At 56.3% G+C, this 19,144-nt stretch overlaps 2 protein-coding genes and 1 long non-coding RNA gene across 22 annotated transcripts in view; 1 reads left to right on the plus strand and 2 right to left on the minus strand.

Moving 5' to 3' along the window:
• On the minus strand, nt 1-10,772 carry EPN3 (epsin 3). Of its 3 annotated transcripts, none has more exons than XM_054546582.2 (10): nt 10,682-10,772; nt 5,289-5,989; nt 4,212-4,330; nt 3,445-3,525; nt 3,094-3,222; nt 2,073-2,160; nt 1,346-1,615; nt 1,075-1,179; nt 714-944; nt 1-559 (listed from the first exon to the last, which is right to left on the minus strand). In XM_054546582.2, exons 2-10 carry the CDS (start codon nt 5,848-5,850, stop codon nt 228-230), a joined length of 1,917 nt encoding a protein of 638 aa, XP_054402557.1. In that variant the 5' UTR covers nt 5,851-5,989; nt 10,682-10,772; the 3' UTR covers nt 1-227. The 3 variants fall into 3 exon arrangements, with proteins under 3 accessions (XP_054402557.1, XP_054402558.1, XP_054402559.1); XM_054546583.2 differs by lacking the exon at nt 10,682-10,772 and adding an exon at nt 6,274-9,777; XM_054546584.2 differs by lacking the exons at nt 3,445-3,525; nt 10,682-10,772 and having other exon boundaries at nt 5,289-9,774.
• LOC129054954 (uncharacterized) lies at nt 1,578-5,113 on the plus strand. The gene is made up of 2 exons (XR_008519609.2): nt 1,578-1,953; nt 2,270-5,113. It is a non-coding gene; the product is annotated as an uncharacterized LOC129054954 (long non-coding RNA).
• Nucleotides 10,687-19,144, minus strand: part of MYCBPAP (MYCBP associated protein) — a 24,135-nt gene continuing 15,677 nt past the window's right edge. For 7 of the 18 annotated variants that reach the window (XM_054546572.2, XM_054546565.2, XM_054546574.2 and 4 more), the window contains 8 exons: nt 18,893-19,080; nt 17,420-17,566; nt 16,169-16,555; nt 15,007-15,128; nt 14,145-14,260; nt 13,576-13,721; nt 13,228-13,401; nt 10,860-11,034 (listed from right to left, as the gene is read on the minus strand). In XM_054546572.2, the coding sequence (XP_054402547.2) occupies nt 10,933-11,034; nt 13,228-13,401; nt 13,576-13,721; nt 14,145-14,260; nt 15,007-15,128; nt 16,169-16,555; nt 17,420-17,566; nt 18,893-19,080 (1,382 nt within the window). In that variant the 3' untranslated portion in view covers nt 10,860-10,932. Of the gene's footprint in view, nt 10,774-10,859; nt 11,035-12,111; nt 12,212-12,519; nt 12,655-13,227; nt 13,402-13,575; nt 13,722-14,144; nt 14,261-15,006; nt 15,129-16,168; nt 16,556-17,419; nt 17,567-18,892; nt 19,081-19,144 lie in introns of those variants that run through there. The other 11 variants (XM_024235625.3, XM_054546567.2, XM_024235624.3 and 8 more) reach the window with 7 other exon arrangements.

The following is a 19,144-nucleotide window of genomic DNA, read 5'->3' on the forward strand; positions in this document are numbered from 1 at the left end:
AACGAGGGTTCCAGTCTTTATTATGCGGGCGTTCAGTTTCTAGCTCCCGGGCCGTGGTCCGCGTCCAGCTTCCGGAGCCGCCGCGGGATCCCAGCCGCCACCGGCTCAGCAATCCACTAGCACCGGCCCCGGGTCCGGAGGCGGGGCCGAGGGGCGTCCGGCGCAGGCGCAGGCGAGGCCGCGGGGCGCCTGGCGCAAGCGCAGGCCGGCATGGGACGGGGCGGTGCTCAGAGGAAGGGGTTGGTGCCGGTCTGCGGGGGCGGGGGCCGCGGCCCGGCTGAGCTCGGCGTGGGCAGCAGCGGCTGCGGCAGGCCAGCGGGGGGCGGTGCGAAGGCTCCGGCCTGCGGGAAGACGCTAACCGAGGCGGGGAGGGTCAAGCCTGCTGGCACGCTGCTGAGCGGGAGGGGCAGAGAGGCGCTGTAGGTCATGGAGCCCAGGGGCGCCCCCACAGGCCCGCCTGCCAGGCCCGTCGCCGGCGACCCGGTGCGCATCTGGTTTAGCGTCGGCCTGCCCGGCTCGCCTGCGCCGAACGGGTTGGTGGGGGACGGAGCGCTGAGACCTGCAGAGAGTGCAGAGAGTGGCTTCGAGTGACCCGGGGTTCAGAGCCCTACACTGGGAGGTCTTGGAAGTTGGGAAGAAGAGTGGGCTCCTCCAGCCGAGGCTAGGCTCTGAAAGCAGGAGCCCCTGGGTTGAGGGACAAGGGGATGTCTTACCTGTCAGGAAGGGGTTCCGGGTCTTTGCAGCCTGGGGTGCCTTGACCAACGAGTCAAGGTTGACCAAGGAGGAAGCTGAGGGGCCCAGAAATGACTCGGGAGTCCGGCAAGCTTGGGCCTCTTTGCTTGGCTGGGTTAGTGCTTCCCCTAGTATACCCAGGTCCAGGGCATCTGGCTCCTTCGTGCCATTTTGCTTGGAACTGGGGCTGGGGTCTCCAAACAGGTCCAGCTCTGGAATAGAAATGCTAGAGCTCATTGGTGGGGAAAGGGATTGGCGCCTGACGTTGGAGGAAGAGGACAGAGGCTGCTCGGGGTGGGCCCCTCCTTCCCCAGAGCCTCACCATCCCCTTGCCCTGCTCACCCGCAGGGCTGCTGGGCTTCCCAGAGGGCAGGGCCTGCTCCAGCCCCTCCTTGGTCTCTGTGGATTCTGGAGGTTTGGCAAATGGGTCAAAGGCCGAGGCACCACCTCGGAAGAGAGAGAGGAAGAGGAGACGGGTTGACAAAAAGGGCAGGTGTTGGTCTAACCCCTTTCCAGAGAAGCTGCCCTCCTAACACAGACAGTACCTGCTGCCCCTTGGCCCTGCCTGGAAGTCCCCCAGCCCCTCACTCACACTCTCTGGCCCTCTTCTTACCAGGTGTGTCGGAGGTCTCCAGGGAGGCTCCCCAAGGGTCAGCCCCAGTGCTGGGGAGTTTGTGGTGGGGAGAGTTCAGTGCCCAGGGGTCTGTGGTGGGGGGCCCAGCAGGCAGCACTGGGGTCCTGCCCCAGGGCTCAGAGGAGGAGAGCATGGGAGTCAGATCCCAGGGCTGGCTTCGGGACAGGATGGTTCCTGAGGGGATCGGAGACCAGGGGTCTGCAGAAGGCCCCCAGGAGGAGCCACTGGCCTCTGTGTTCGGCCTAAAACCTGAAATGGGAACAGCATAGATGTGATCCCAGGCCCACCCTTATCCCTCGCCCAGGGACCTTCCCAGTTACCCAGCCCAAGTTGGGAGGCAGAAGATCCATGTCACAGATGGGCTGCCGCCTCAGGACCACCCAGCAGGCTGGAGTCCCTATTTGGCAAGTGACCCCAGGAGCTGGGACCTGCAGGTGTGGGCGACTCAGGCCACCTTCCCAGGCGTGCTGAGCAAGTGAGTGCAGCGAGAGAACATTTGCTGCGTTTCCTAGGAGCTGGGCCCTTCAGACAGTCTCCATAGCCCTCACTACGAAAGCCTGTCCCACAGGCGGCGGAGGCTCAAGGTGGTGAGTGACGTGCCCGGTGACACTCAGATGTTGGGAGGAGGTGCTTGGCCCAGCAAGTGGCTGGGAAGGAGGTGGCTCTCGGGCCAGCCTGGAAGCCTCTTGCAGCCCTGCATGCCCACCTGGGATGTCCCATGGGTCAGCAGAGCAGTGTGTGGAGGGCGGGGCCAGGGCAGGTACGAAGATGTCAGCCAAGTCCAGGATGGAGGACTGTGGAGGGGAGAGGCAGCCGGGGCTCAGAAGTGGGCGGGGCCTGGAGGGAGGGCAGGCCCTGACCTGTCAGGCTAATGCCGGCTCATTCTCTTTACTCATTCCACAGATACCTATTCATGATCCCTCACCTCTGCACAGTGCTTTACAGTTTATAATGTTTCTTCATCCACAGAGTACCTGATTTGCATAACAACCCTGTGAGGTAGGTAGGGCAGGTGATGTACCCATTTTATGGATGAGCCAGCCAGCGCACAGAGGGTGCAATGGGTTTGCCTGAAGTCACACAGCCAGGGAGAGGCAGAGCTGGGATAGAATCCAGGCCAGCAGAAAGGGGCAGGAAGGCCAAAGGCAGATGTTTTTCAACCAGCCTACCTCCCTAGGTCAGTGTCCAAGAGAAACTGGCCACAGTGAACATGGACGGAGAGGAGACCACAGCACCCGGGCGTGGCATGGACAGCTTTGGAGGGCAGCCTTGCGCTCAGCAGCTGCCCACTCCCCATGCGGAGAAAATATGTCCATGAGCCCGAGGTGTTTTCAGCACCATGTGCTTGGGCCCACCCTAGTCTTGATCGACAGTGTCACATAATCCTAGCATGTCAGAGCTGGAACTATCCAATAAGCGCACTGTGCAGAAGGGGAAACTGAGGCCATGACAGTGACATGCCCCAAGTCATAGAGTAAGTGGCAGCAAATCCAGAACCCATATCCGGGGGGTCTCCGATCAGGATCCTTTTGCATCCCACTTTGCTGTTAACTCAAGTCACCAGCCCATGCAATGTGGGACTAGGGCTGCTACACCCCCACCCCTATTTCATCTAATAAACATGTCAGTGCTTACTATATGCCAGGCATTGCTCTGCTCTCTCTTTACAAATACTCAGTCCATCTCTTAGGCCCTGTCCATCCCACGCACCCCAGCCCACTCCCTACCTGGCTGGTTTTTAGCTTCTCCTCCTCCTTTCTCTCTTCTCTCTCAGGCTCTCTGTCCCACCGATGGTGGACCACGGCCCCTGCACCATTGGCCATGGGGGAGCCATCACCCCGCCAGGATCTCACCTCCTGCAGAAGGCACAGAAAGAGTTAGGAGCATGAGCAGCCCAGGCGGGAATCCGGGGACCTGTGCACCCAAGGCTGGAGTCGAGAGAGTGCAGGGTGGGAGGCAGCTGAGAGGTTAGGAGCAGCAGGGCCACCGGGTACAGTGAGAGGAGCCTGTCAGTGCCCTGAAGCACCTCCACCAGCAGCGGCAACAGCACCGGCAGCCCAGCGGGCTCGGCCCACTACCTTCTCATGCTCCTGCCAGCTCAGGCGCAGAGCCAGCTGCAGCTGCAGGTCCTCGTCCCTGTGGGAGGCTGGGGGGACAGGCTGCGGAGGAAGAGAGGAGTAAACTTGGCCCTGTACCCCCACCTTGGGACCAGAAGGGCAGTATAGGCCTGCCTGGGTCATGGGGATGGAGAGACAAATGCCCACCCTCAGTGTGCATGGGCCGTTTGCCCCTCAGTCAGCAGGGTGGGTGTGGCCTTCTCCCTGCCTGCATCTGAAATGCAGTTTAAAGATCAAGAAGACTGATCTTTCGCTTCTGAATCCTCTGAGAGTACCTCAGGCCCTCCTGTGTGAGGCCCAGCTGCCTCCTGCCTGGTCTTCCTGGATCCACAGAGGTAACGGCAAAGATGATGATATCGGGGGCCTGTCCTTGTCTCCCCAAAAGGATAGCTGGTGGGCGGGGGCGGGCGGCATATCCCAGTGTCTCCTAGGAATATGTCTGAGCACACTCACCCACTCCACGATGAGGTGGTAGCAGGCGCCCCATGACACAACATGTGCCCCTAATTGTACACTCGCCACCCTTTCCAGGCCCAGTGGAGAGGACTGGAGGCAGGGAGGCAGTCCCTGCCTGCGACAAACCGACAGAGATAGAGGGTCTTGTGCTGTCCTTGGGCACAGGACTGGGGCTTTGGGTGACAGAGCCTGAGTCAAGGCCAAGGGGCTCCCAGGCACTCTCTCTCTCTAGCCCATCCCCTCCCCACCACAGTGGGGCTGCATGGCCTCACCTTCTCTGCCTCCTCGCGGCTCATGGCTAGGGCCAGCTGCAGCTGCAGTTCCTCTTCCCCTGACGTCTGAGGCCGGGCCTGCTCCAGGTCGGAGGTATAGCGGGGTGACGAAGAGGAGGCTGCAATGACCATCATGTCTGTGTGATCACACGATTACCCATCGGCTCCCACACCCCTCTGCCTGCCAGGAAGCTGAGGCTCAAAGAAGAGAACTGAGAGGAGGGGAACAACGGCCGTGGAGGCCCCCGTGGGCCAAGCAGTGTGCCAGGCACTCTGTAAGTTCCCCATCCCAACCCATCCCGGTGGGATGGCTCCAGTCCCTCCTTAGCAGATGCACAGGCAGCACTTAGGGCCCTGACCAGGGTCCTGAAGCAGGACTTGAACCCAGGTGCCCTGACTCCAGCTCTTGGACTTCCAGATGGACCCCGTCCTGCTTGGGGGCAAGGGAAGTGCAAGGATAGGAGGTTCTAGTCCAACGAGGTCACAACCTCAAAGCCCTCAGCAAACTGTCAAGGGCTTTATGGAAGGCGGGCCATTCTGAGTATTCCTCAGATCCTGGAAGCCCCCATGACTGGGGGCAGGAGAGTCAGGGACTGTCTAGCCGCTGCCCTCAGGTAGGGGGATGAGGGGGAATGCCGTGTGTCTGGGTGCAGGGTAGAGGACATTCCTGCACCTGGTCTCATTTCATTCTCAGATGAAACAATGGAGGTAGGTGAGCTTATCCCCATTGTACAGATGAGGAAACTGAGGTTCGGAGAACTGGTTGCCCAGGTCACACAGCTTGGAGGAAGCAGAATATAGAATGCTATCTGACTCCAAACCTGTGCTTCCACCGTCATGCCATCCTATCAGGCAGCTAACGAATGGTAATCAATCTATAACAACATTATTATCTGAGCTAACTTGTTGAGCACCTCCTATGTGCCGGGTGTTGTGCCTTGCATGTTACATTCCTTATGTCTGAATCCTCATAACACCCCTTGGAGGTAGGTATTATGAACCATGGCTTGGATTGCAGAGCCAGGAATGGAAGTCGGGCCACCTCCCCATGCCAGCCACGCGCCGGGGCTCACTCACAGTTGTGGGAGGACGGAGAGCCCCGGGAGCGGCTGTAGTCCTCGCCGTAGCGGCGGCTGAAGCCCAGTTGCCCACTGCCAATGCCGATGCCCTCCAGTGCCATGCGCTCCTTGGTCTTGAGGGCATGGGTTCGCTCCTGCCGCAGCCGCTCCTCGTCCTTGAGCAGGGCCATCACCTGCTTGACCTTCTCGCGCACGTTGACGCCCTGGTCCTTGCCGTCGCGGTCGATATACTGGAAGTCCTTGAGTGTCTGGATGGTGTAGAGGTTCTCGCGGCACTGGTGGGCCACCCGCTCGGAGCCCGTCTTGAGCAGGTAGTCCAGCAATGTCAGAGCCTTGTACACGTGCCGCCAGTTCTTGCCGCTGTCATTGAGCCGCCGCCACAGCATGCCCATGACCTCGGTGAAGGCCACCGTGTTGAAGGTCAGGTCAGCGATCTCGGACATGAGCGAACTAGGGGGGCCCCAGGGGTCATTGCTGGTGGCCTCGCGCACCTTGATTTCCGCCTCGGAGTAGTTGTGCACGATGTTCTTCACCTGGCGCCGGAGTGCGGAGGTCGTCATGGCTGGAGACTTGGAGGTGGGTGGCCCTTGCCCCCGCCGGAGGTGGAGGGCTGAGGGCCACTGTGGTGAGGTCACGGTCTCGAAGGATGGGCTGCCGTGTTCTCAGCAGAGCAGCTGCGTTCTTGGATTCCACATGGGGCTGAGGAAGAGAGGGCCAGGAACTCAGGGGCAGAGGCCTACCTCACGGGTCACTCAGCCACTGACCAACTAAATGAGGCCTGGCCAGAGTGTCCCTGCCTCCAGGGACAGCCTTCAGCAGCACACGTTCTTATTTCACTTATAATTCAGCAGGCACTTGGAGCTTTGCATGCTCATCTATCTGTCTTCACAGTCACACCACAAAGATGCTATTATCATTATCTCCATCCACAGATGGGAAAGGTGGGGCTCAGAGTATTAAATGGGCCCAGTGCAGTGGCTCACGCCTATAATTCCAGGACTTCAGGAGGCCAAGGCAAGAGGATCACTTGAGGCCAGTAGTTGGAGGCTGCAGTGAGCCATGATCATGCCACTGGGCAACAGAGCGAGACCCTGTAATATTAAGTGACTTGTCTGAGATCACAGAGCTGCTACATGGCGAACCAAGATGACCCCAGGAAGCCCCACCTAAGAGTGCATGGCCTCATGGGGGAACGCTAACAGGATTCCAGGAATGCCCGCTTGCCTTGCTTCTGCTCGGCCACTGCCTCTGTTTCTGCTGAGATCTAGCTTAAGACCTATCCTTCCTAGCTCCTCAGCTCACTTTTCTCATATTGTTAATTTTTATAATTTGATGCATTCAACACCTATTTCCTGGAGGCCTTTTCTGAGCCAGGCACCATGCCAGGCACAGAACACACGCCTTGGTCCACCCACGTTCAGTTGAGAGGGTACAGAAAATCACAGTCCAGTGTGGGAGTGCGGAGCCGCACAGGAAGACCCAAGCCAGGAAAATCAGGGGAGACTTCCTAGAGGAGGTGGTGGCAGAGCTGAGATCCAAGATCCAAGGGAAGAGTAAGGAGTGAACCAGCAAGTCAGGGGAGGGCAGCTCAGAAGAAATGCTATGACCTGGGCCAGAAGGCAAGAGAGCAAGTATCATCTGAGGAAGACTGCCCCTCAGAGTTCTGGCCACTGCCAACACTCCTGCCTGCCACCCCCACGTACACATGAAAGTGTTGAGGACAGAGAGGGGATGGGACCTGCCTGTGTCATATGGCACGTAAGTGGCAGAGCCTGGACTACCATCCAGGTCTCCAGAAGACTAATCCAATCCTTATTGTCAGTGTTACCCAGTTTGGTCATTATTTCATCGGATTGCTTTACTGTCTCGGTCCCACCTTCTCAGCTAGAATGGAAGCTCCCTGAGAGTAGGAACAGTCTGGGTTCTCCAAAGCCCCAAAACCCTGGACACATGGTGGACCTCTGGTACCCCAGCAGGGAGAAGAGCTGGGCCAGCCCAATTCCCCACAATAGCCACAGGTCCAGGCTGTCTGCTGAATACAACTCCAGGCCCAAGGTCCTCCCAAAGGCCCTTTCAGAAACCAAAAGAGGAATTCCCTGACCACCGCCATTCCTCCCACATTAGCACTGTGTGTGCATGCACACACACACTGGCTGGGCCTGCAGAACCTCCACTTCACCCATGAACTGTCCCCCACCCACCAAACACCTCTCGGCTCCACCCTCCATCCCAGCCCGTGCCCCAGCTGGTCCCCAGGCTGCCAGAAGCAGGAATCTGAAGGAGACTGTCCTCCCCCACCCGATTCCAGATTCCACGCTCCTTCCACCCCAGCCCCGCCAGCGCTGGGCTCAGTTCAAAGCAGCCCCACGCTTTGAAAACACGCCTTGGCAGGTTTTGTTGGGGGCCCAGAGAATAGGATACCGTGGGAGCGGGCGAGGTGGAGAGTGCCTGGCCCACAGCACAGCCTACCTTTTGTCTGCTGTCTCTTTCCTTCCAGCGGGTGGTGGGCCTTCTGTGGGAATGCCACGGCCACAACTTGTTTAACTCCTGCCCTCTCCCTTGCTAGTGACTCAGACCTGCCTTCACCTCCCCAACCCGTGGCTGGGGGTGGCAGAGTGAAGAGGGGAAATAATGTGCACCAAAGCCCGCCCAGCACACGCCCCTACCGGCTGGCCGCTGGAACTAGCAGAACCAGTCGGGCGCTGTGACTGCACCAGAGCCCTACCTGGACCTGGATGCCCTGGCCCTCCGGCCTGGCCTGTGTGGGGGCACCAGCCTCTGGGAGGGGACTCTCGGTGTGGGCCCAGCGGCCCTGCCTGGACCTTTTTCACAGAAGGTGGACATTCTCTGCACACCCCTGCAGGGGCTGGGGGGAAGGGTGGGGCCGGAAACATGGGGAGGCACCTTGATTTTCCTTTTCTGGAGTTTGAGGGGACAAGGTGAGGCTGCCCAAGCACAGAAGGGAGGAGGAAAGGAAGAAGGCTGCCCAAGCACAGAGAAGGGAGGAGGAAAGGAAGGAACGCGGGAACGCGGGAGGGAGCAGCTGGGAGTGCTGCCAGCAGTGTTACAAGCAAAGGGTTTTATCGAACACGATATGCCCAGAAATAAAAGGGAGTGTAACAGAAACCCAGCGGCCGATAAGGCGGTGGCGGTAGCAGCAGCAGCCCTGGGCAGCTGGGTATGGAATTACTGCAGTGACCTTGAGCCAGACCCTGTCAGGTGGAGGGAAGGACACAGAGAGGGCAGGGCCTGAGAATTCAGAGATGACGAGAGGGCAGAGGAGGGAGGAGGCTGAGGGGATGGGAGCAGGGCCAGCAGGCAGTGGGATGGGCCACGGGGCACGGAGTATCAGCTCTCTCCTGCATACAGGGTCCCAAGGAGAACTGCGCAGTAGGGAGGGGCTGCTTTTCTCAGGGCCTGCAGGATGGGGGGATCTGGAGAGTTTCCCAAAAGTCAGGACCAAAAAATGCAGATCGCTCATCCCCAGCAAGGGGTTCAGAGAGACGGAGAGAACCCAGATCTGTCCAGTTACACGTGCATGAGTTTGTGTAAAGTCTGTGCACCCACCAGCCCAGCCCACACCCCCTTCCCGTCCTCTGCTAAGGTGGGCTCCAGTCCCTGCCTCCAAGTCAGATCCAGCCAGAGCAGTGGGGAATGACAGTGCCCTTCTTGATGCTGTAGGGACGGGGTGAGCTTGAACTCTAAGCTTCTGGCCACTGTAATATCTGCATCCCGGGAGCACGGGAGATGGGGGAGGGGGGACTGCCCTGAGGCTAGAGGTGTGCATGAGGGGCTGAAGAAGAGGAAACAGCAGAGATGTGCAGAAGGAGTCTGTGGGGAATGCCACCAAAGATGCTAAGATGCCACCAAAGATGCTAAGTCCCAGGATGGATGGGGAGGGGGCCCTGAGTCCCTTTTTGGGGGCTGCAGAGAGGGAGGGGTGGCAGGAAAGAAGCCTTTAGGTCCTCTACAGCTCAGCCTTCTCCCTCGCACCTGGAAAAGAGACTAAGCCCCAAACCCACTGTTTGCTTCCCACCAACCCCCGCCTTCCATGCCGCCACTGTGAGAGAAGGGGCCAGGGAGGAAGCTTACCTCCAGTGTGGGCTCCCTCGGCCCCAGCCCCGGCCCGAGTAGCCTCTGCGGTGACCCTCCGACCTGTGCAGCAGGGGGACGGCACAGCCTCGGGAGCGTCTCCAGAGCCATCCACCACGGACCCTCGTCCCAGAGACCCACCTGCTCCCAGGAGGTGCAGACCCCTCAGAGGGGCAGCGGCAGGGTCCCTGGAATGGGTAGCAGCTCTTCCCGCGTGCGTTTGCCTCCTAGCCAGCGCCAGGCAGCACTCCGAGGAAAGTTGCTCAGCTGGCCCGGCAGGTCTGCCTCAGCAGTAACAGGACACAAGAGGAAGCGCAGGGCGGGTTAACCCCTTCCTGCTGGCCAGGCAAGTGTTGCATTGAGAGGTAGGGGGCCGGCCTGTTGGCCGCCCCCAGGAAGTGCACATCTGGAGCCAGTGCTGGCGACCCGATCCCCTCTGCTTTGAGTTAACCCTTCCCCTGCCTCTTCAACAGGAAAGGAGGGGGGGCTCCAACACCCCCACCACACCCCTCCCCTTCCTCCTCTGGGCCAGGAGGACATGAAAGGAGAGGGCAGGGCCATTCCCTGGGGCTGGCTCTTTGGTGGAGCCCCCGCCTTCTGGGGGAGGAGGGCATCAGGACTGCAGCACAGCCCCCTCCCTGCCTTTCCTACACGGAGTCCGATCCTTCTGTCCATCCTCCGCCTTCTGCATCTCAGCTGGAGGATGCCTGAGGCCCACTTAAGGATGCCCACCCACCCAAAAACCAAAGTTGTTCTTCAAACTCTGGGAGCCTGGAGTGCTGTTCACACAGGGAGCCCAGCCCCAAATGGTTATGACTGACAGAAGACAATGAGGGGCCTGAGTTTGAGCTGACAATACCTTTTTTTCTGAGAGCCATTTCCAGCCTGTTTCATGTTCCCCTGAGCAAGGGAGGTAGCATGAAGATCAGCAGCTGTTTTTAAGGCAGAAAGATGGCTCAAGGCCAGATAGTTTGAGATGAGGAGGGGGATAAGGCAGACTAGACCCCGAAATAACAAGGTGATGTGGCCTCTAGAGCTGAAGAGGTGTGGTGAGCATGATCTTCAGGGACTGAATTGGGGCCCTGGGACCCAGCTGAAGAGGGGAGATGGCAGGGAGCCAGGTCCCATGGGTCTAGTTCTACTCCTCATCTCACACTTTGTCATACTTGGTGATGACACTTCGGGAAGACCTGGCTCCAGGAAGCATGACCCTAAAAGTGTGGGCCAAGGAAGCCAGAGGCAGAGACTACCAGAGGTGACACACTGTCCTGTCACCTGACTCCTTGTCTTGCTACCAACCTGCTCTTCTGCTTGGCATCCCACACATCACCTCCCCAGCTATGTCTGTCTCTCCTTCTGCTGGAGGGCTCTGGCAGCTGGCAGGAGGGGATCTGAGGGCAGGTGGAACATGGGAGGACCTGGATCAGGAGCTAACCTAGCCAAGATCCATCATGCAAGACACAGAGGCACACAGAAGTAGTAGAAACTTGAAGGTTCTTTGTTGATTTATTTATTAACCTGTTTTCCAGAAGGTTGCTTGGGCCCGAGAGTCACCTGCAGAGGCGCAAAGCCTCCTCGACATTCTTTATGGGGCTGAGCTCATCAGCCAGGACCATCAGGTCGGTCACCAGGGTGTCCAGCAGCCCCCGGACCTGGAAGAACGGGACAACATCACAGGCAGGGTTTACGCTGTGGGAAGCACCTATATATCAACTGTGCTGTGAGAGAATAGCTGGAGAGGGGAAAGAAACCAGTTGTTTGTGAAAGAATTTCACAAGTTCAAAGTTCTTGTGAAATAATTTTTGATTTTGCAGATTTTTTTTTTTTTTTTTTTTTGACAGGATCTCACTCTGTCACCCAGGCTGGAGTCCAGTGGTGTGATCATGGCTCACTGCAGCCTTGACTTCCCTGGCTCAGGTGATTCTCCCATCTCAGCCTCCCAAGTAGCTGGGACTACAGGCGTGCACCACCACACCTGGCTACTTTTTTCTATTTTTTGTAGAGATGGGGTTTCGCCACATTGCCCAGGCTAGTCTCGAACTTCTGGGCTCAAGCAATCCACCTGCTTTTGCAGTTTTATTTTTCAAACCAGTCTGGGGAGGTGGCCGTGCGCTGGTACCTTTGACATATGGAGGCACTAGAGCTAAGTTGTTAAAGGGGCAACTCTAGGGAGCCCGTGGAGCGGTGCCCATTTAGCCGTTTGGGGTGGGCCTGGGCTCAGCCCCAGTTCTACTCTGGCCTCCTGGAGGCCAATTTTCCTTCCTGTATCATAACAGATCCACAGACTGAAAGGTCTCTGGGACTGACCCCTCCAATGGGGTTGGATCATACAAGCCCAGACAAGTTGATTCTTTTTTTTTTTTTTTTTTCTGTAGAGATGGGGTCTCCCTGTGTTGTCTAGGCTGATGTCGAACTCCTGGGCTCAAGCAATCCACCTGCCTCAGCCTCCCAAAGTGCTAGGATTATAGGTGTGAGCCACTGGTGCCTGGCCAGCAAGTTGATTCTCTCTTTTTTTTTTTTTTTTTTTTTTTTTTTTGGAGATAAGAGGATAAGAGTCTCACTCTTGTCACCCAAGCTGGACTGAAATGGCGTGATCTCGGCCCACTGCAACCTCCACTTCCCGGGTTCAAGCGATTATTGTGCCTCAGCCACCCAAGTAGCTGGGACTACAGGTGAGTGTCACCATGCCTAGCTAATTTTTTGAATTTTTAGTAGAAACGGGATCTCACCGTGTTGCCCAGGCTGGTCTTGAACTCCTGAGCTCAGGCAATCTGCCCACCTTGGCCTCCCAAAGTGCTGGGATTACAGGCACGAGCCACCGCACCTGGTCTGCAAGTTGATTCTTAATATCAAAGAGCCATGGAAGGGTCGACCCCCATGGGTCCTCAGAGCCCTTTAATTACTTTCTAGACCCCATCAACCATCCGATATCTTAGTGATGTCACCAGTGGCAAATGGAACTTTTGATCAAATGAGATCCAGAGTGTGACCACAATACATGATGTAATCCCAGCTCCCCAGCTATCCACATAAGAGGAAGACAAGGCGTCGCCATTAGACACACTGACATATTGAAAATGGCTTTGTGGACCTCCCCTCCAAAACAAACAACAACAGTAACAAACAAAACGGAAAACCTGGGTGAATTTCTAAGGACCTGCTACTTGAGAACGGATTAGGATGAAGTCTCTCTAGTCCTTCAAAACTCTTACAGTTGATGGGAATGCACCCTGCATGGTATTCTCCCAAGGAACGCATCTGCCGGGATGCACCTAACGGGGAGTAAGAAAGAGAAGGGCTTCCTTCCTCTCTGTTCCCCTAGAGTCTGTTCTCCAAAGGGCAGCCAGAGCCATCTTCTAAAGCCTATGAGACCCTATCACGTTTCTATTCAAAACCTTGTGTGACTTCTCATTTCACTCTGAAAAATCCCAAGTCTTCACAATAGCCTGCAAACCATCCCCCACCCCTATGACCTGCTCCCCACTACCGCCCTCTCCCTTCTGGCCCCTCCCTCCTATGGCAGTTGCTCCCCATGCCTGGAGCACTCTTTACTGGACGTCCACTTGGCCACCCTTCCCCTTCCTTCAAATCTTTGTGAGTTGTCACCTCACTGAGGCCTCTGTGCCTCCATTCCCTGCCTGGTCTATCTTCTCTCCCATCGTGCTCATCACCTAACATGCTAGGTGCATTCCTTATTCATGAGGCCTGTCTCACACATGAGGATGCCCTTCCTGAAGCAGCTCTGCTTCCACCATGATGGAGTGGGCACTTATTGTTTGCGGACTGAATGGAATGAATGAGGCAGGTGGGAGGCAGGGGAAAGGCTGCTGGGCGCTTCCCTTCACCTCACTGTGCAGCCTCTGGGTGTATTTCTCCATGACCAGGGGGTCTATGGGTTCTTGAGAAGGGAGGATGATGTCAGGGGTAGGGTCTTCCAAGGAAAACCTGTCCCGACTTGCAGATTTTATGACTTTCTTGTCATCCTTTGCCTTGTGCTTCTTGCTGTTGGGACGGTCCTGCTGGGAGAGGGAGACACACATAGCCTTCAGGAGCTCCAGAGGTAGGCCAAGGATGTCCTCAACAGTAGCTCACTGGGAGAGCCTGGGCATATGTCCACCTCCACAGCCCACACCTCTGCAGCCCCTCCAATCCCCTCCCCAGCCCCACCTGGCCCAGACCACACCCCAGCATGCCTCTTTCCCGAGCAGCTTGGCTCCTTTCTTGTCTTCTTTGTCTTTGATCCCCAGTTGCTTCTTTTCCTGGGCTGCTCCTTTCCGCTCCTCCTTCCCAGCTTTCCCCGCAGGTACCTTCACTTCCATGATAGGAGGTGATTTTTGATCTAAGGGAGGTGGGTGGAAGAAAATGTGGCAGGCCCCCAACAGCCTAGTGGATGCTGCAGGTATGTGAGGAGGCTTGAGGGGAGGTGGAAAAGCAAAGGGCAATAGCCTTGAGCCCTGGTAGGCGCGTGGCTTCATGAAACAGGACCGTGGTGCCTGTGTTCTGGTCCCAGCTCTGCCACGCTCCCATGAATGGCCATGGATAAGTCATTTAACTTTGCTGGGATTACTAAACCAAGGTGGTCACTAAGGTAGCTTCTGGGTACCACATCCTGGCAGCCGATAGAAAGGGGTAAGGGGCCTACTCCATGGGCTCAACCTAGCAGAGCTTCCACCAAAGGAGTATGACTGGCCCAGGCACTGCTGCTTGTCCAGAGAGATGAGGAGGGCTATGCAGAGGTGTGGTTGGTTGCACAAGATCTGACCTTGCTCTTCAGGCACATTCAAATAGATGGTCTCCTTCTCAGGCAGGCCCAGCAGAGACCTCAGCCACATGGAATGGCCTACCAGGCTGTCAATCACATCTCGCCACAGCTGCAAACTAGAGGGCAAGACATAGTGGAGAAATGCCATCACTCCTCATTTGTCCTTGAATCTGCAGAGGCTTGGGTCCCTCCCTTCAAAGACCCTGGTGCCACAAGCTGCTGTGGAAATGCCACACCCCTGAGCAGCCAGCATCCTCACTGTTCCCCGCCAGGGCAAGTGTTTGGAGGGGGTTCTGGTTTGCCTTGGGTGGCAACCAAGAAAAAAATGGCCCAGGACTAGGGTTAGGAGGCCTGCATGAATTCAGTCCTACTTCAGAGGGCTTGAGGCCAGGGCCAGACTTGGGTCCAGTCCCACTGGAGGGGCTGAACCTTGCATGAGACTTCCAGCATAAGGTTCCTGGGGCTTGTCCTGAGGGCCTTGAAAAGGACCCCATGCCTATACAAGCAAGTTCCAAACAGGTACCAGGGAGGGTGACAACAGAGAAATGAAGCTTTTATTGGAATCTGCCCCCCCTCCTTCTTTCTGCCCTCTGGCTTCTCCTTTTTCCATTCCCCTGCTCACTGAGAAGGAACAAGGAAAAAAGGGGAAGAAAAAAAAGATAAGGTGTTTGATCTGCTGTGACTGCTCTCCAGTGAGCAGCAGGCACTGCAGGGTTCCAGAATATGGAATGTTTGGGCATGCTCTAGCAACCTGAGCTCAACGGAAGCTCAGACCCCTGGAGTCCCAGGACTGCCTGCCCAGGACCCCTGCAGATGCCACAAAGGGAAGGAGATGGGGCGGCTCTCCTGGCAGGGCACCTACCACATCTGGTGCAGGAGGTTGGACTGCAATGGCCTTGGCTTCTGGCACAGCTCCAGGGCTGCTTTGTTGAGCCTCATCAACGCATCCTCTCTCTGGTTCTCATCAGGGAGCACCATCACTGCCTGGCAGGGTCATGGGCACCATGGGCATCATTCTGCACCAGGACACCAAGGCTCTCTGTGTCCTCTAGTGAAGGGCATGGTGATGTGGGGATGGGTGGCAGGGGACCAGGAACCAGGAGGCGATGCAGCTTTGGAGAGCTGTCTGGGTGCCTTTGGTGGGAGCCAGGGACCCCCCTTAGAAATCTGTACCTATGAACCCCTTCTCCAAGATTTGCCAGGGTCAGAGAGTAGGCCCCCCTCCTGGAATATAGCAGCTTGGGCACCCCAGACAAAAACAGGTAACCCGGCTGGGCACGGTGGCTCACGCCTGTAATCCCAGCACTTTGGGAGGCTGAGGCGGGTGGATCACCTGAGGTCAGGTGTTCGAGACCAGCCTGACCAACATGGTGAAACCCTGTCTCTACTAAAAATACAAAATTGGCCTGGCATGGTGGCTCATGCCTGTAACGCCAGCACTTTGGGAGGCCAAGATGGGTGGATCACGAGGTCAGGAGTTTGAGACCAGCCTGGCCAACATAGCGAAACCCCGTCTCTACAAAAATACAAAAACTAGCTGCATGTGGTGGCGCATGCCTGTAGTCCCAGCTGCTCGGGTAGACTGAGGCAGGAGAATCACTTGAACCCGGGAGGCAGAGGTTGCAGTGAGCCGAAATTGCACCACTGCACTCCAGCCTGGGCAACACAGCAAGATTCCATCAAAAAAAAAAAAAAATTAGCCAGGTGTGGTGGCACATGCCAGTAATCTCAGCTACTTGGGAGGCTGAGGCAGGAGAATCGCTTGAACCTGGGAGGTGGAGGTTGCAGTGAGCCGAGATCTTGCTACTGCACTCCAGCCTGGGCAACAAGAGCAAAACTTCGTCTCAAAAATAAATAAATAAATAGATAGATAGATAGATAGATAGATAACCCAAGAGATCACTTTCTCTGGGCTCTCAGGTTTTGTTTCCTTGCCCATAGAGCAAGAGGGGCTGCTGGGGCCTCCCTTGTTGGTTCGAGGCAGGAATATTCTCTACCAATGCCTTCCAGGGTCTTGGAAGCACCTTTCTGAAGTCCTCCAAGCAGAGGTTCCACTCCAGCAGGGGAAGGCCATCCGGCTCCCAGGGGCTCTTGGTGCTGTCCACATCTGGGCTTTCCTCCACCAGGATCTCCTCCATGATGCTCTTCCGCCGAGAACTCTTGGTCCCCACTCTGGCCTTCTGGGACCCGGATTCCCTGAGGGCCTCGTTCTCAGGCCGGGGCACTTGAGGTTCGGAGATGGGGCTCCTAAAGCGTGGTAACAGCTCGGCATTCACAGAGGTCTTCTCTGTGGCTATGGGGCTGACGTGCTCCTTGTTCCCTGGCCTGGCCTCCTCAGCCTTGGCGGGCAGGATCATGTACTGGCGCCACAGTTGGTGCAGGCTTTGCACCACTTGGTGCTCGTAATGCAGCTGCAGCAGAGGATGGGAAGGCGTGTGAGGGGGAGGCTGGGGTGCAGGCCTCAGTTTCTTCAATGTAAATGAGGATATAAATAGTACCAGGGCCAGGCACAGTGGCTCAAGCCTGCAATCCCAGTGCTTTGGGAGGCCAGGATAGGAAGATCACCTGAACTCAGGAGTTCAAGACCGGCCTGTATGACATAGATCCTATCTCTACCAAAAAAAAAAAAGAGAGAGAAATTAGCTGAGCATGGTGATGCATGCCTGTAGTCCTAGCTACTCAGGAGGCTGAGGTGGGAGGATCACCTGAGCCGGGGAGTTTGAGGTCACAGTGAGCTATGAGTGGGACGCTGTACTCTGGCCTGGAGTGTGACAGTATGACACGCTATTTCTTAAAAAAATAAATAAATGAAAATAAGTAGTACCCATCTCATAGGACTGCTGTGAAGAGAGGTGAGTTACTCATGGAAGATGCGCAGAACAGAGCTTGGCACATAAAAGAGTTTACTATTACTGTCACCTAGGGCAGCAGTCCCCAACCTTTTTGGCACCAGGGACTGGTTTCGTGGAAGACAATTTTTCCACGGATGGCAGGGAGTGGGGGAATGGTTTCAGGATGAAACTGTTCCACCTCAGATCATCAGGCATTAGTTCGATTCTCATAAGGAGTGTACAGTTTCCATCCCTCGCATGCACGGTTCACAATAGGATTCGTGCTCCTATGAGAATCTAATGCCACCGCTGATCTGACAGGAGGCGGAGCTCAGGCGGTAATGCTGGCTCACCCACTGCTCACCTGCTGCTCTGCGGCCTGGGGGTTGGGGACCCTTGACGCAGGGAACACATAAGGGGGCAGGGGCTGGCGCTGGGCCTCACCTGAGGATTCCTGTGCCGGAACAAGTCTTCCTCGGTGAGATAGGCATCCATAGGTGATGGTGTGCGCTCCGGGGTCAAGACCCCCATCAGCAGCTCCTGCAGCACTTCGCGAACGACAGTGACTGCCTCATGGGCAGTCAGCTTGCTCTGAAAAAGGGAATGTGGCAGAGGATGGCAGCCCAGGCTCTCAAAACCAATGCATCCTTCAGGAAGTTGGAGCCCCCAGGACTTTGTGCCTTCCTAGGGTCTGAGTTCCTGCCATTGCCACACACACACACACACACACACACACACACACACACACACACACACACACACACACACACACACACACACACACACACACACACACACACACACACACACACACACACACACACACACACACACACACACACACCCCCAGGGTCTGAGTTCCTGCCATTGCCACACACACACACACACACACACACACACACACACACACACACACACACACACACACACCCCAGGGTCTGAGTTCCTGCCATTGCCACACACACACACACACACACACACACACACACACACACACCTGTTCTAAGACCTGAAAACTTCTGAGTCTCTCCAGACATCCTTGTTCCCTAAAAATGGATGAAAAGGATCCAGAGGAGGGCCAGTTCCAGTGACAGCTGCTGCTGCCTGGGGCCTGGTGGTCACACAGTTAGCATGTCACCAGATTAGGAAGAAGGGGCAGGGCACATAGTGGGGGTGCTTCTGAGGATGGTGGTGAACCTTCATCAGGCTTCAGTGAGTGTCACAGAAACACGGGAGGGGCGCCTTGTGTGAGACATGGGTCCTACGGTCAGTGAGTAAAGCAAGCATGACATTGTCAAAATTACCTTTGATCACCACTGGCTGAGCCCCAGATGAAGGAGCCGGTCTTGTGATTGGGGGCCACAATAAATAAAAAAGCACAGCTTTCCACCAAATCCCAGGATGCACGGCTCAAATGGCCACACTGTGAAACTCACTGCGGAGGACAGATTCCCAGCTCCCACCTCACACTCACTCGAGTTGTCAGCTGATTGAGTGGGACAGTGGGAAGACTCATGCTGCTATTTATTAATTATTCTCCCTGGTTTTGAAGTCTTTTGGGTTAAATGCAACTCCACTGTGTAGTACTAGACAGCGATGAACAAAACACAGACCAGTGCATAGGGCCACACATTGTACTTTACAGTCTGCCTCTTAAGGCTCAGTCTAATTTCTTTCTAACTCAGTGGGGCCATGCATGGCACTGCTGCAAGCTGCTCCTCGCCTGCCTAGCCAGCGCACCCATCTTTTGAATCACAAGCCCTGGGAAGTGTTTGTGGAGCAAGAGTAGTTACCTGTTTGCTAAAAATCCAATTCTCCTCTTAGGCTGGGAGAAATATGATCCCTTCAGTCACTGCCAGGAAGAAACCAGGATACCCTACTTGATGTCCACAGGGGCCATGGTCCTGGGTCCCTTACCTCCAGTACTTTCCTCTCATCCTCGAAAACGTCCTGGGTCAGGGAGACTGCGTGGAGATTGGCCTGCAGTATAGCACCTCCTAATAGAGTAGGATGGGTTCGAAACTCCCAAAATTCCCTGAAGATCCCAGCAGTCAAAGACTTGAAGAAGAAGGTAAAGGTTTTAGTTTCTCCAGGCAGAATCACACCTGAGAGGGATAGAGAGCGAGGTTTTCAACATGCAGGAGCTGGCTGAGCCTCAGGCCTGCATGC

The sequence above is a fragment of the Pongo abelii genome, chromosome 19 (assembly GCF_028885655.2).
Source record: "Pongo abelii isolate AG06213 chromosome 19, NHGRI_mPonAbe1-v2.0_pri, whole genome shotgun sequence".
NCBI classification, from domain to species: domain Eukaryota; kingdom Metazoa; phylum Chordata; class Mammalia; order Primates; family Hominidae; genus Pongo; species Pongo abelii.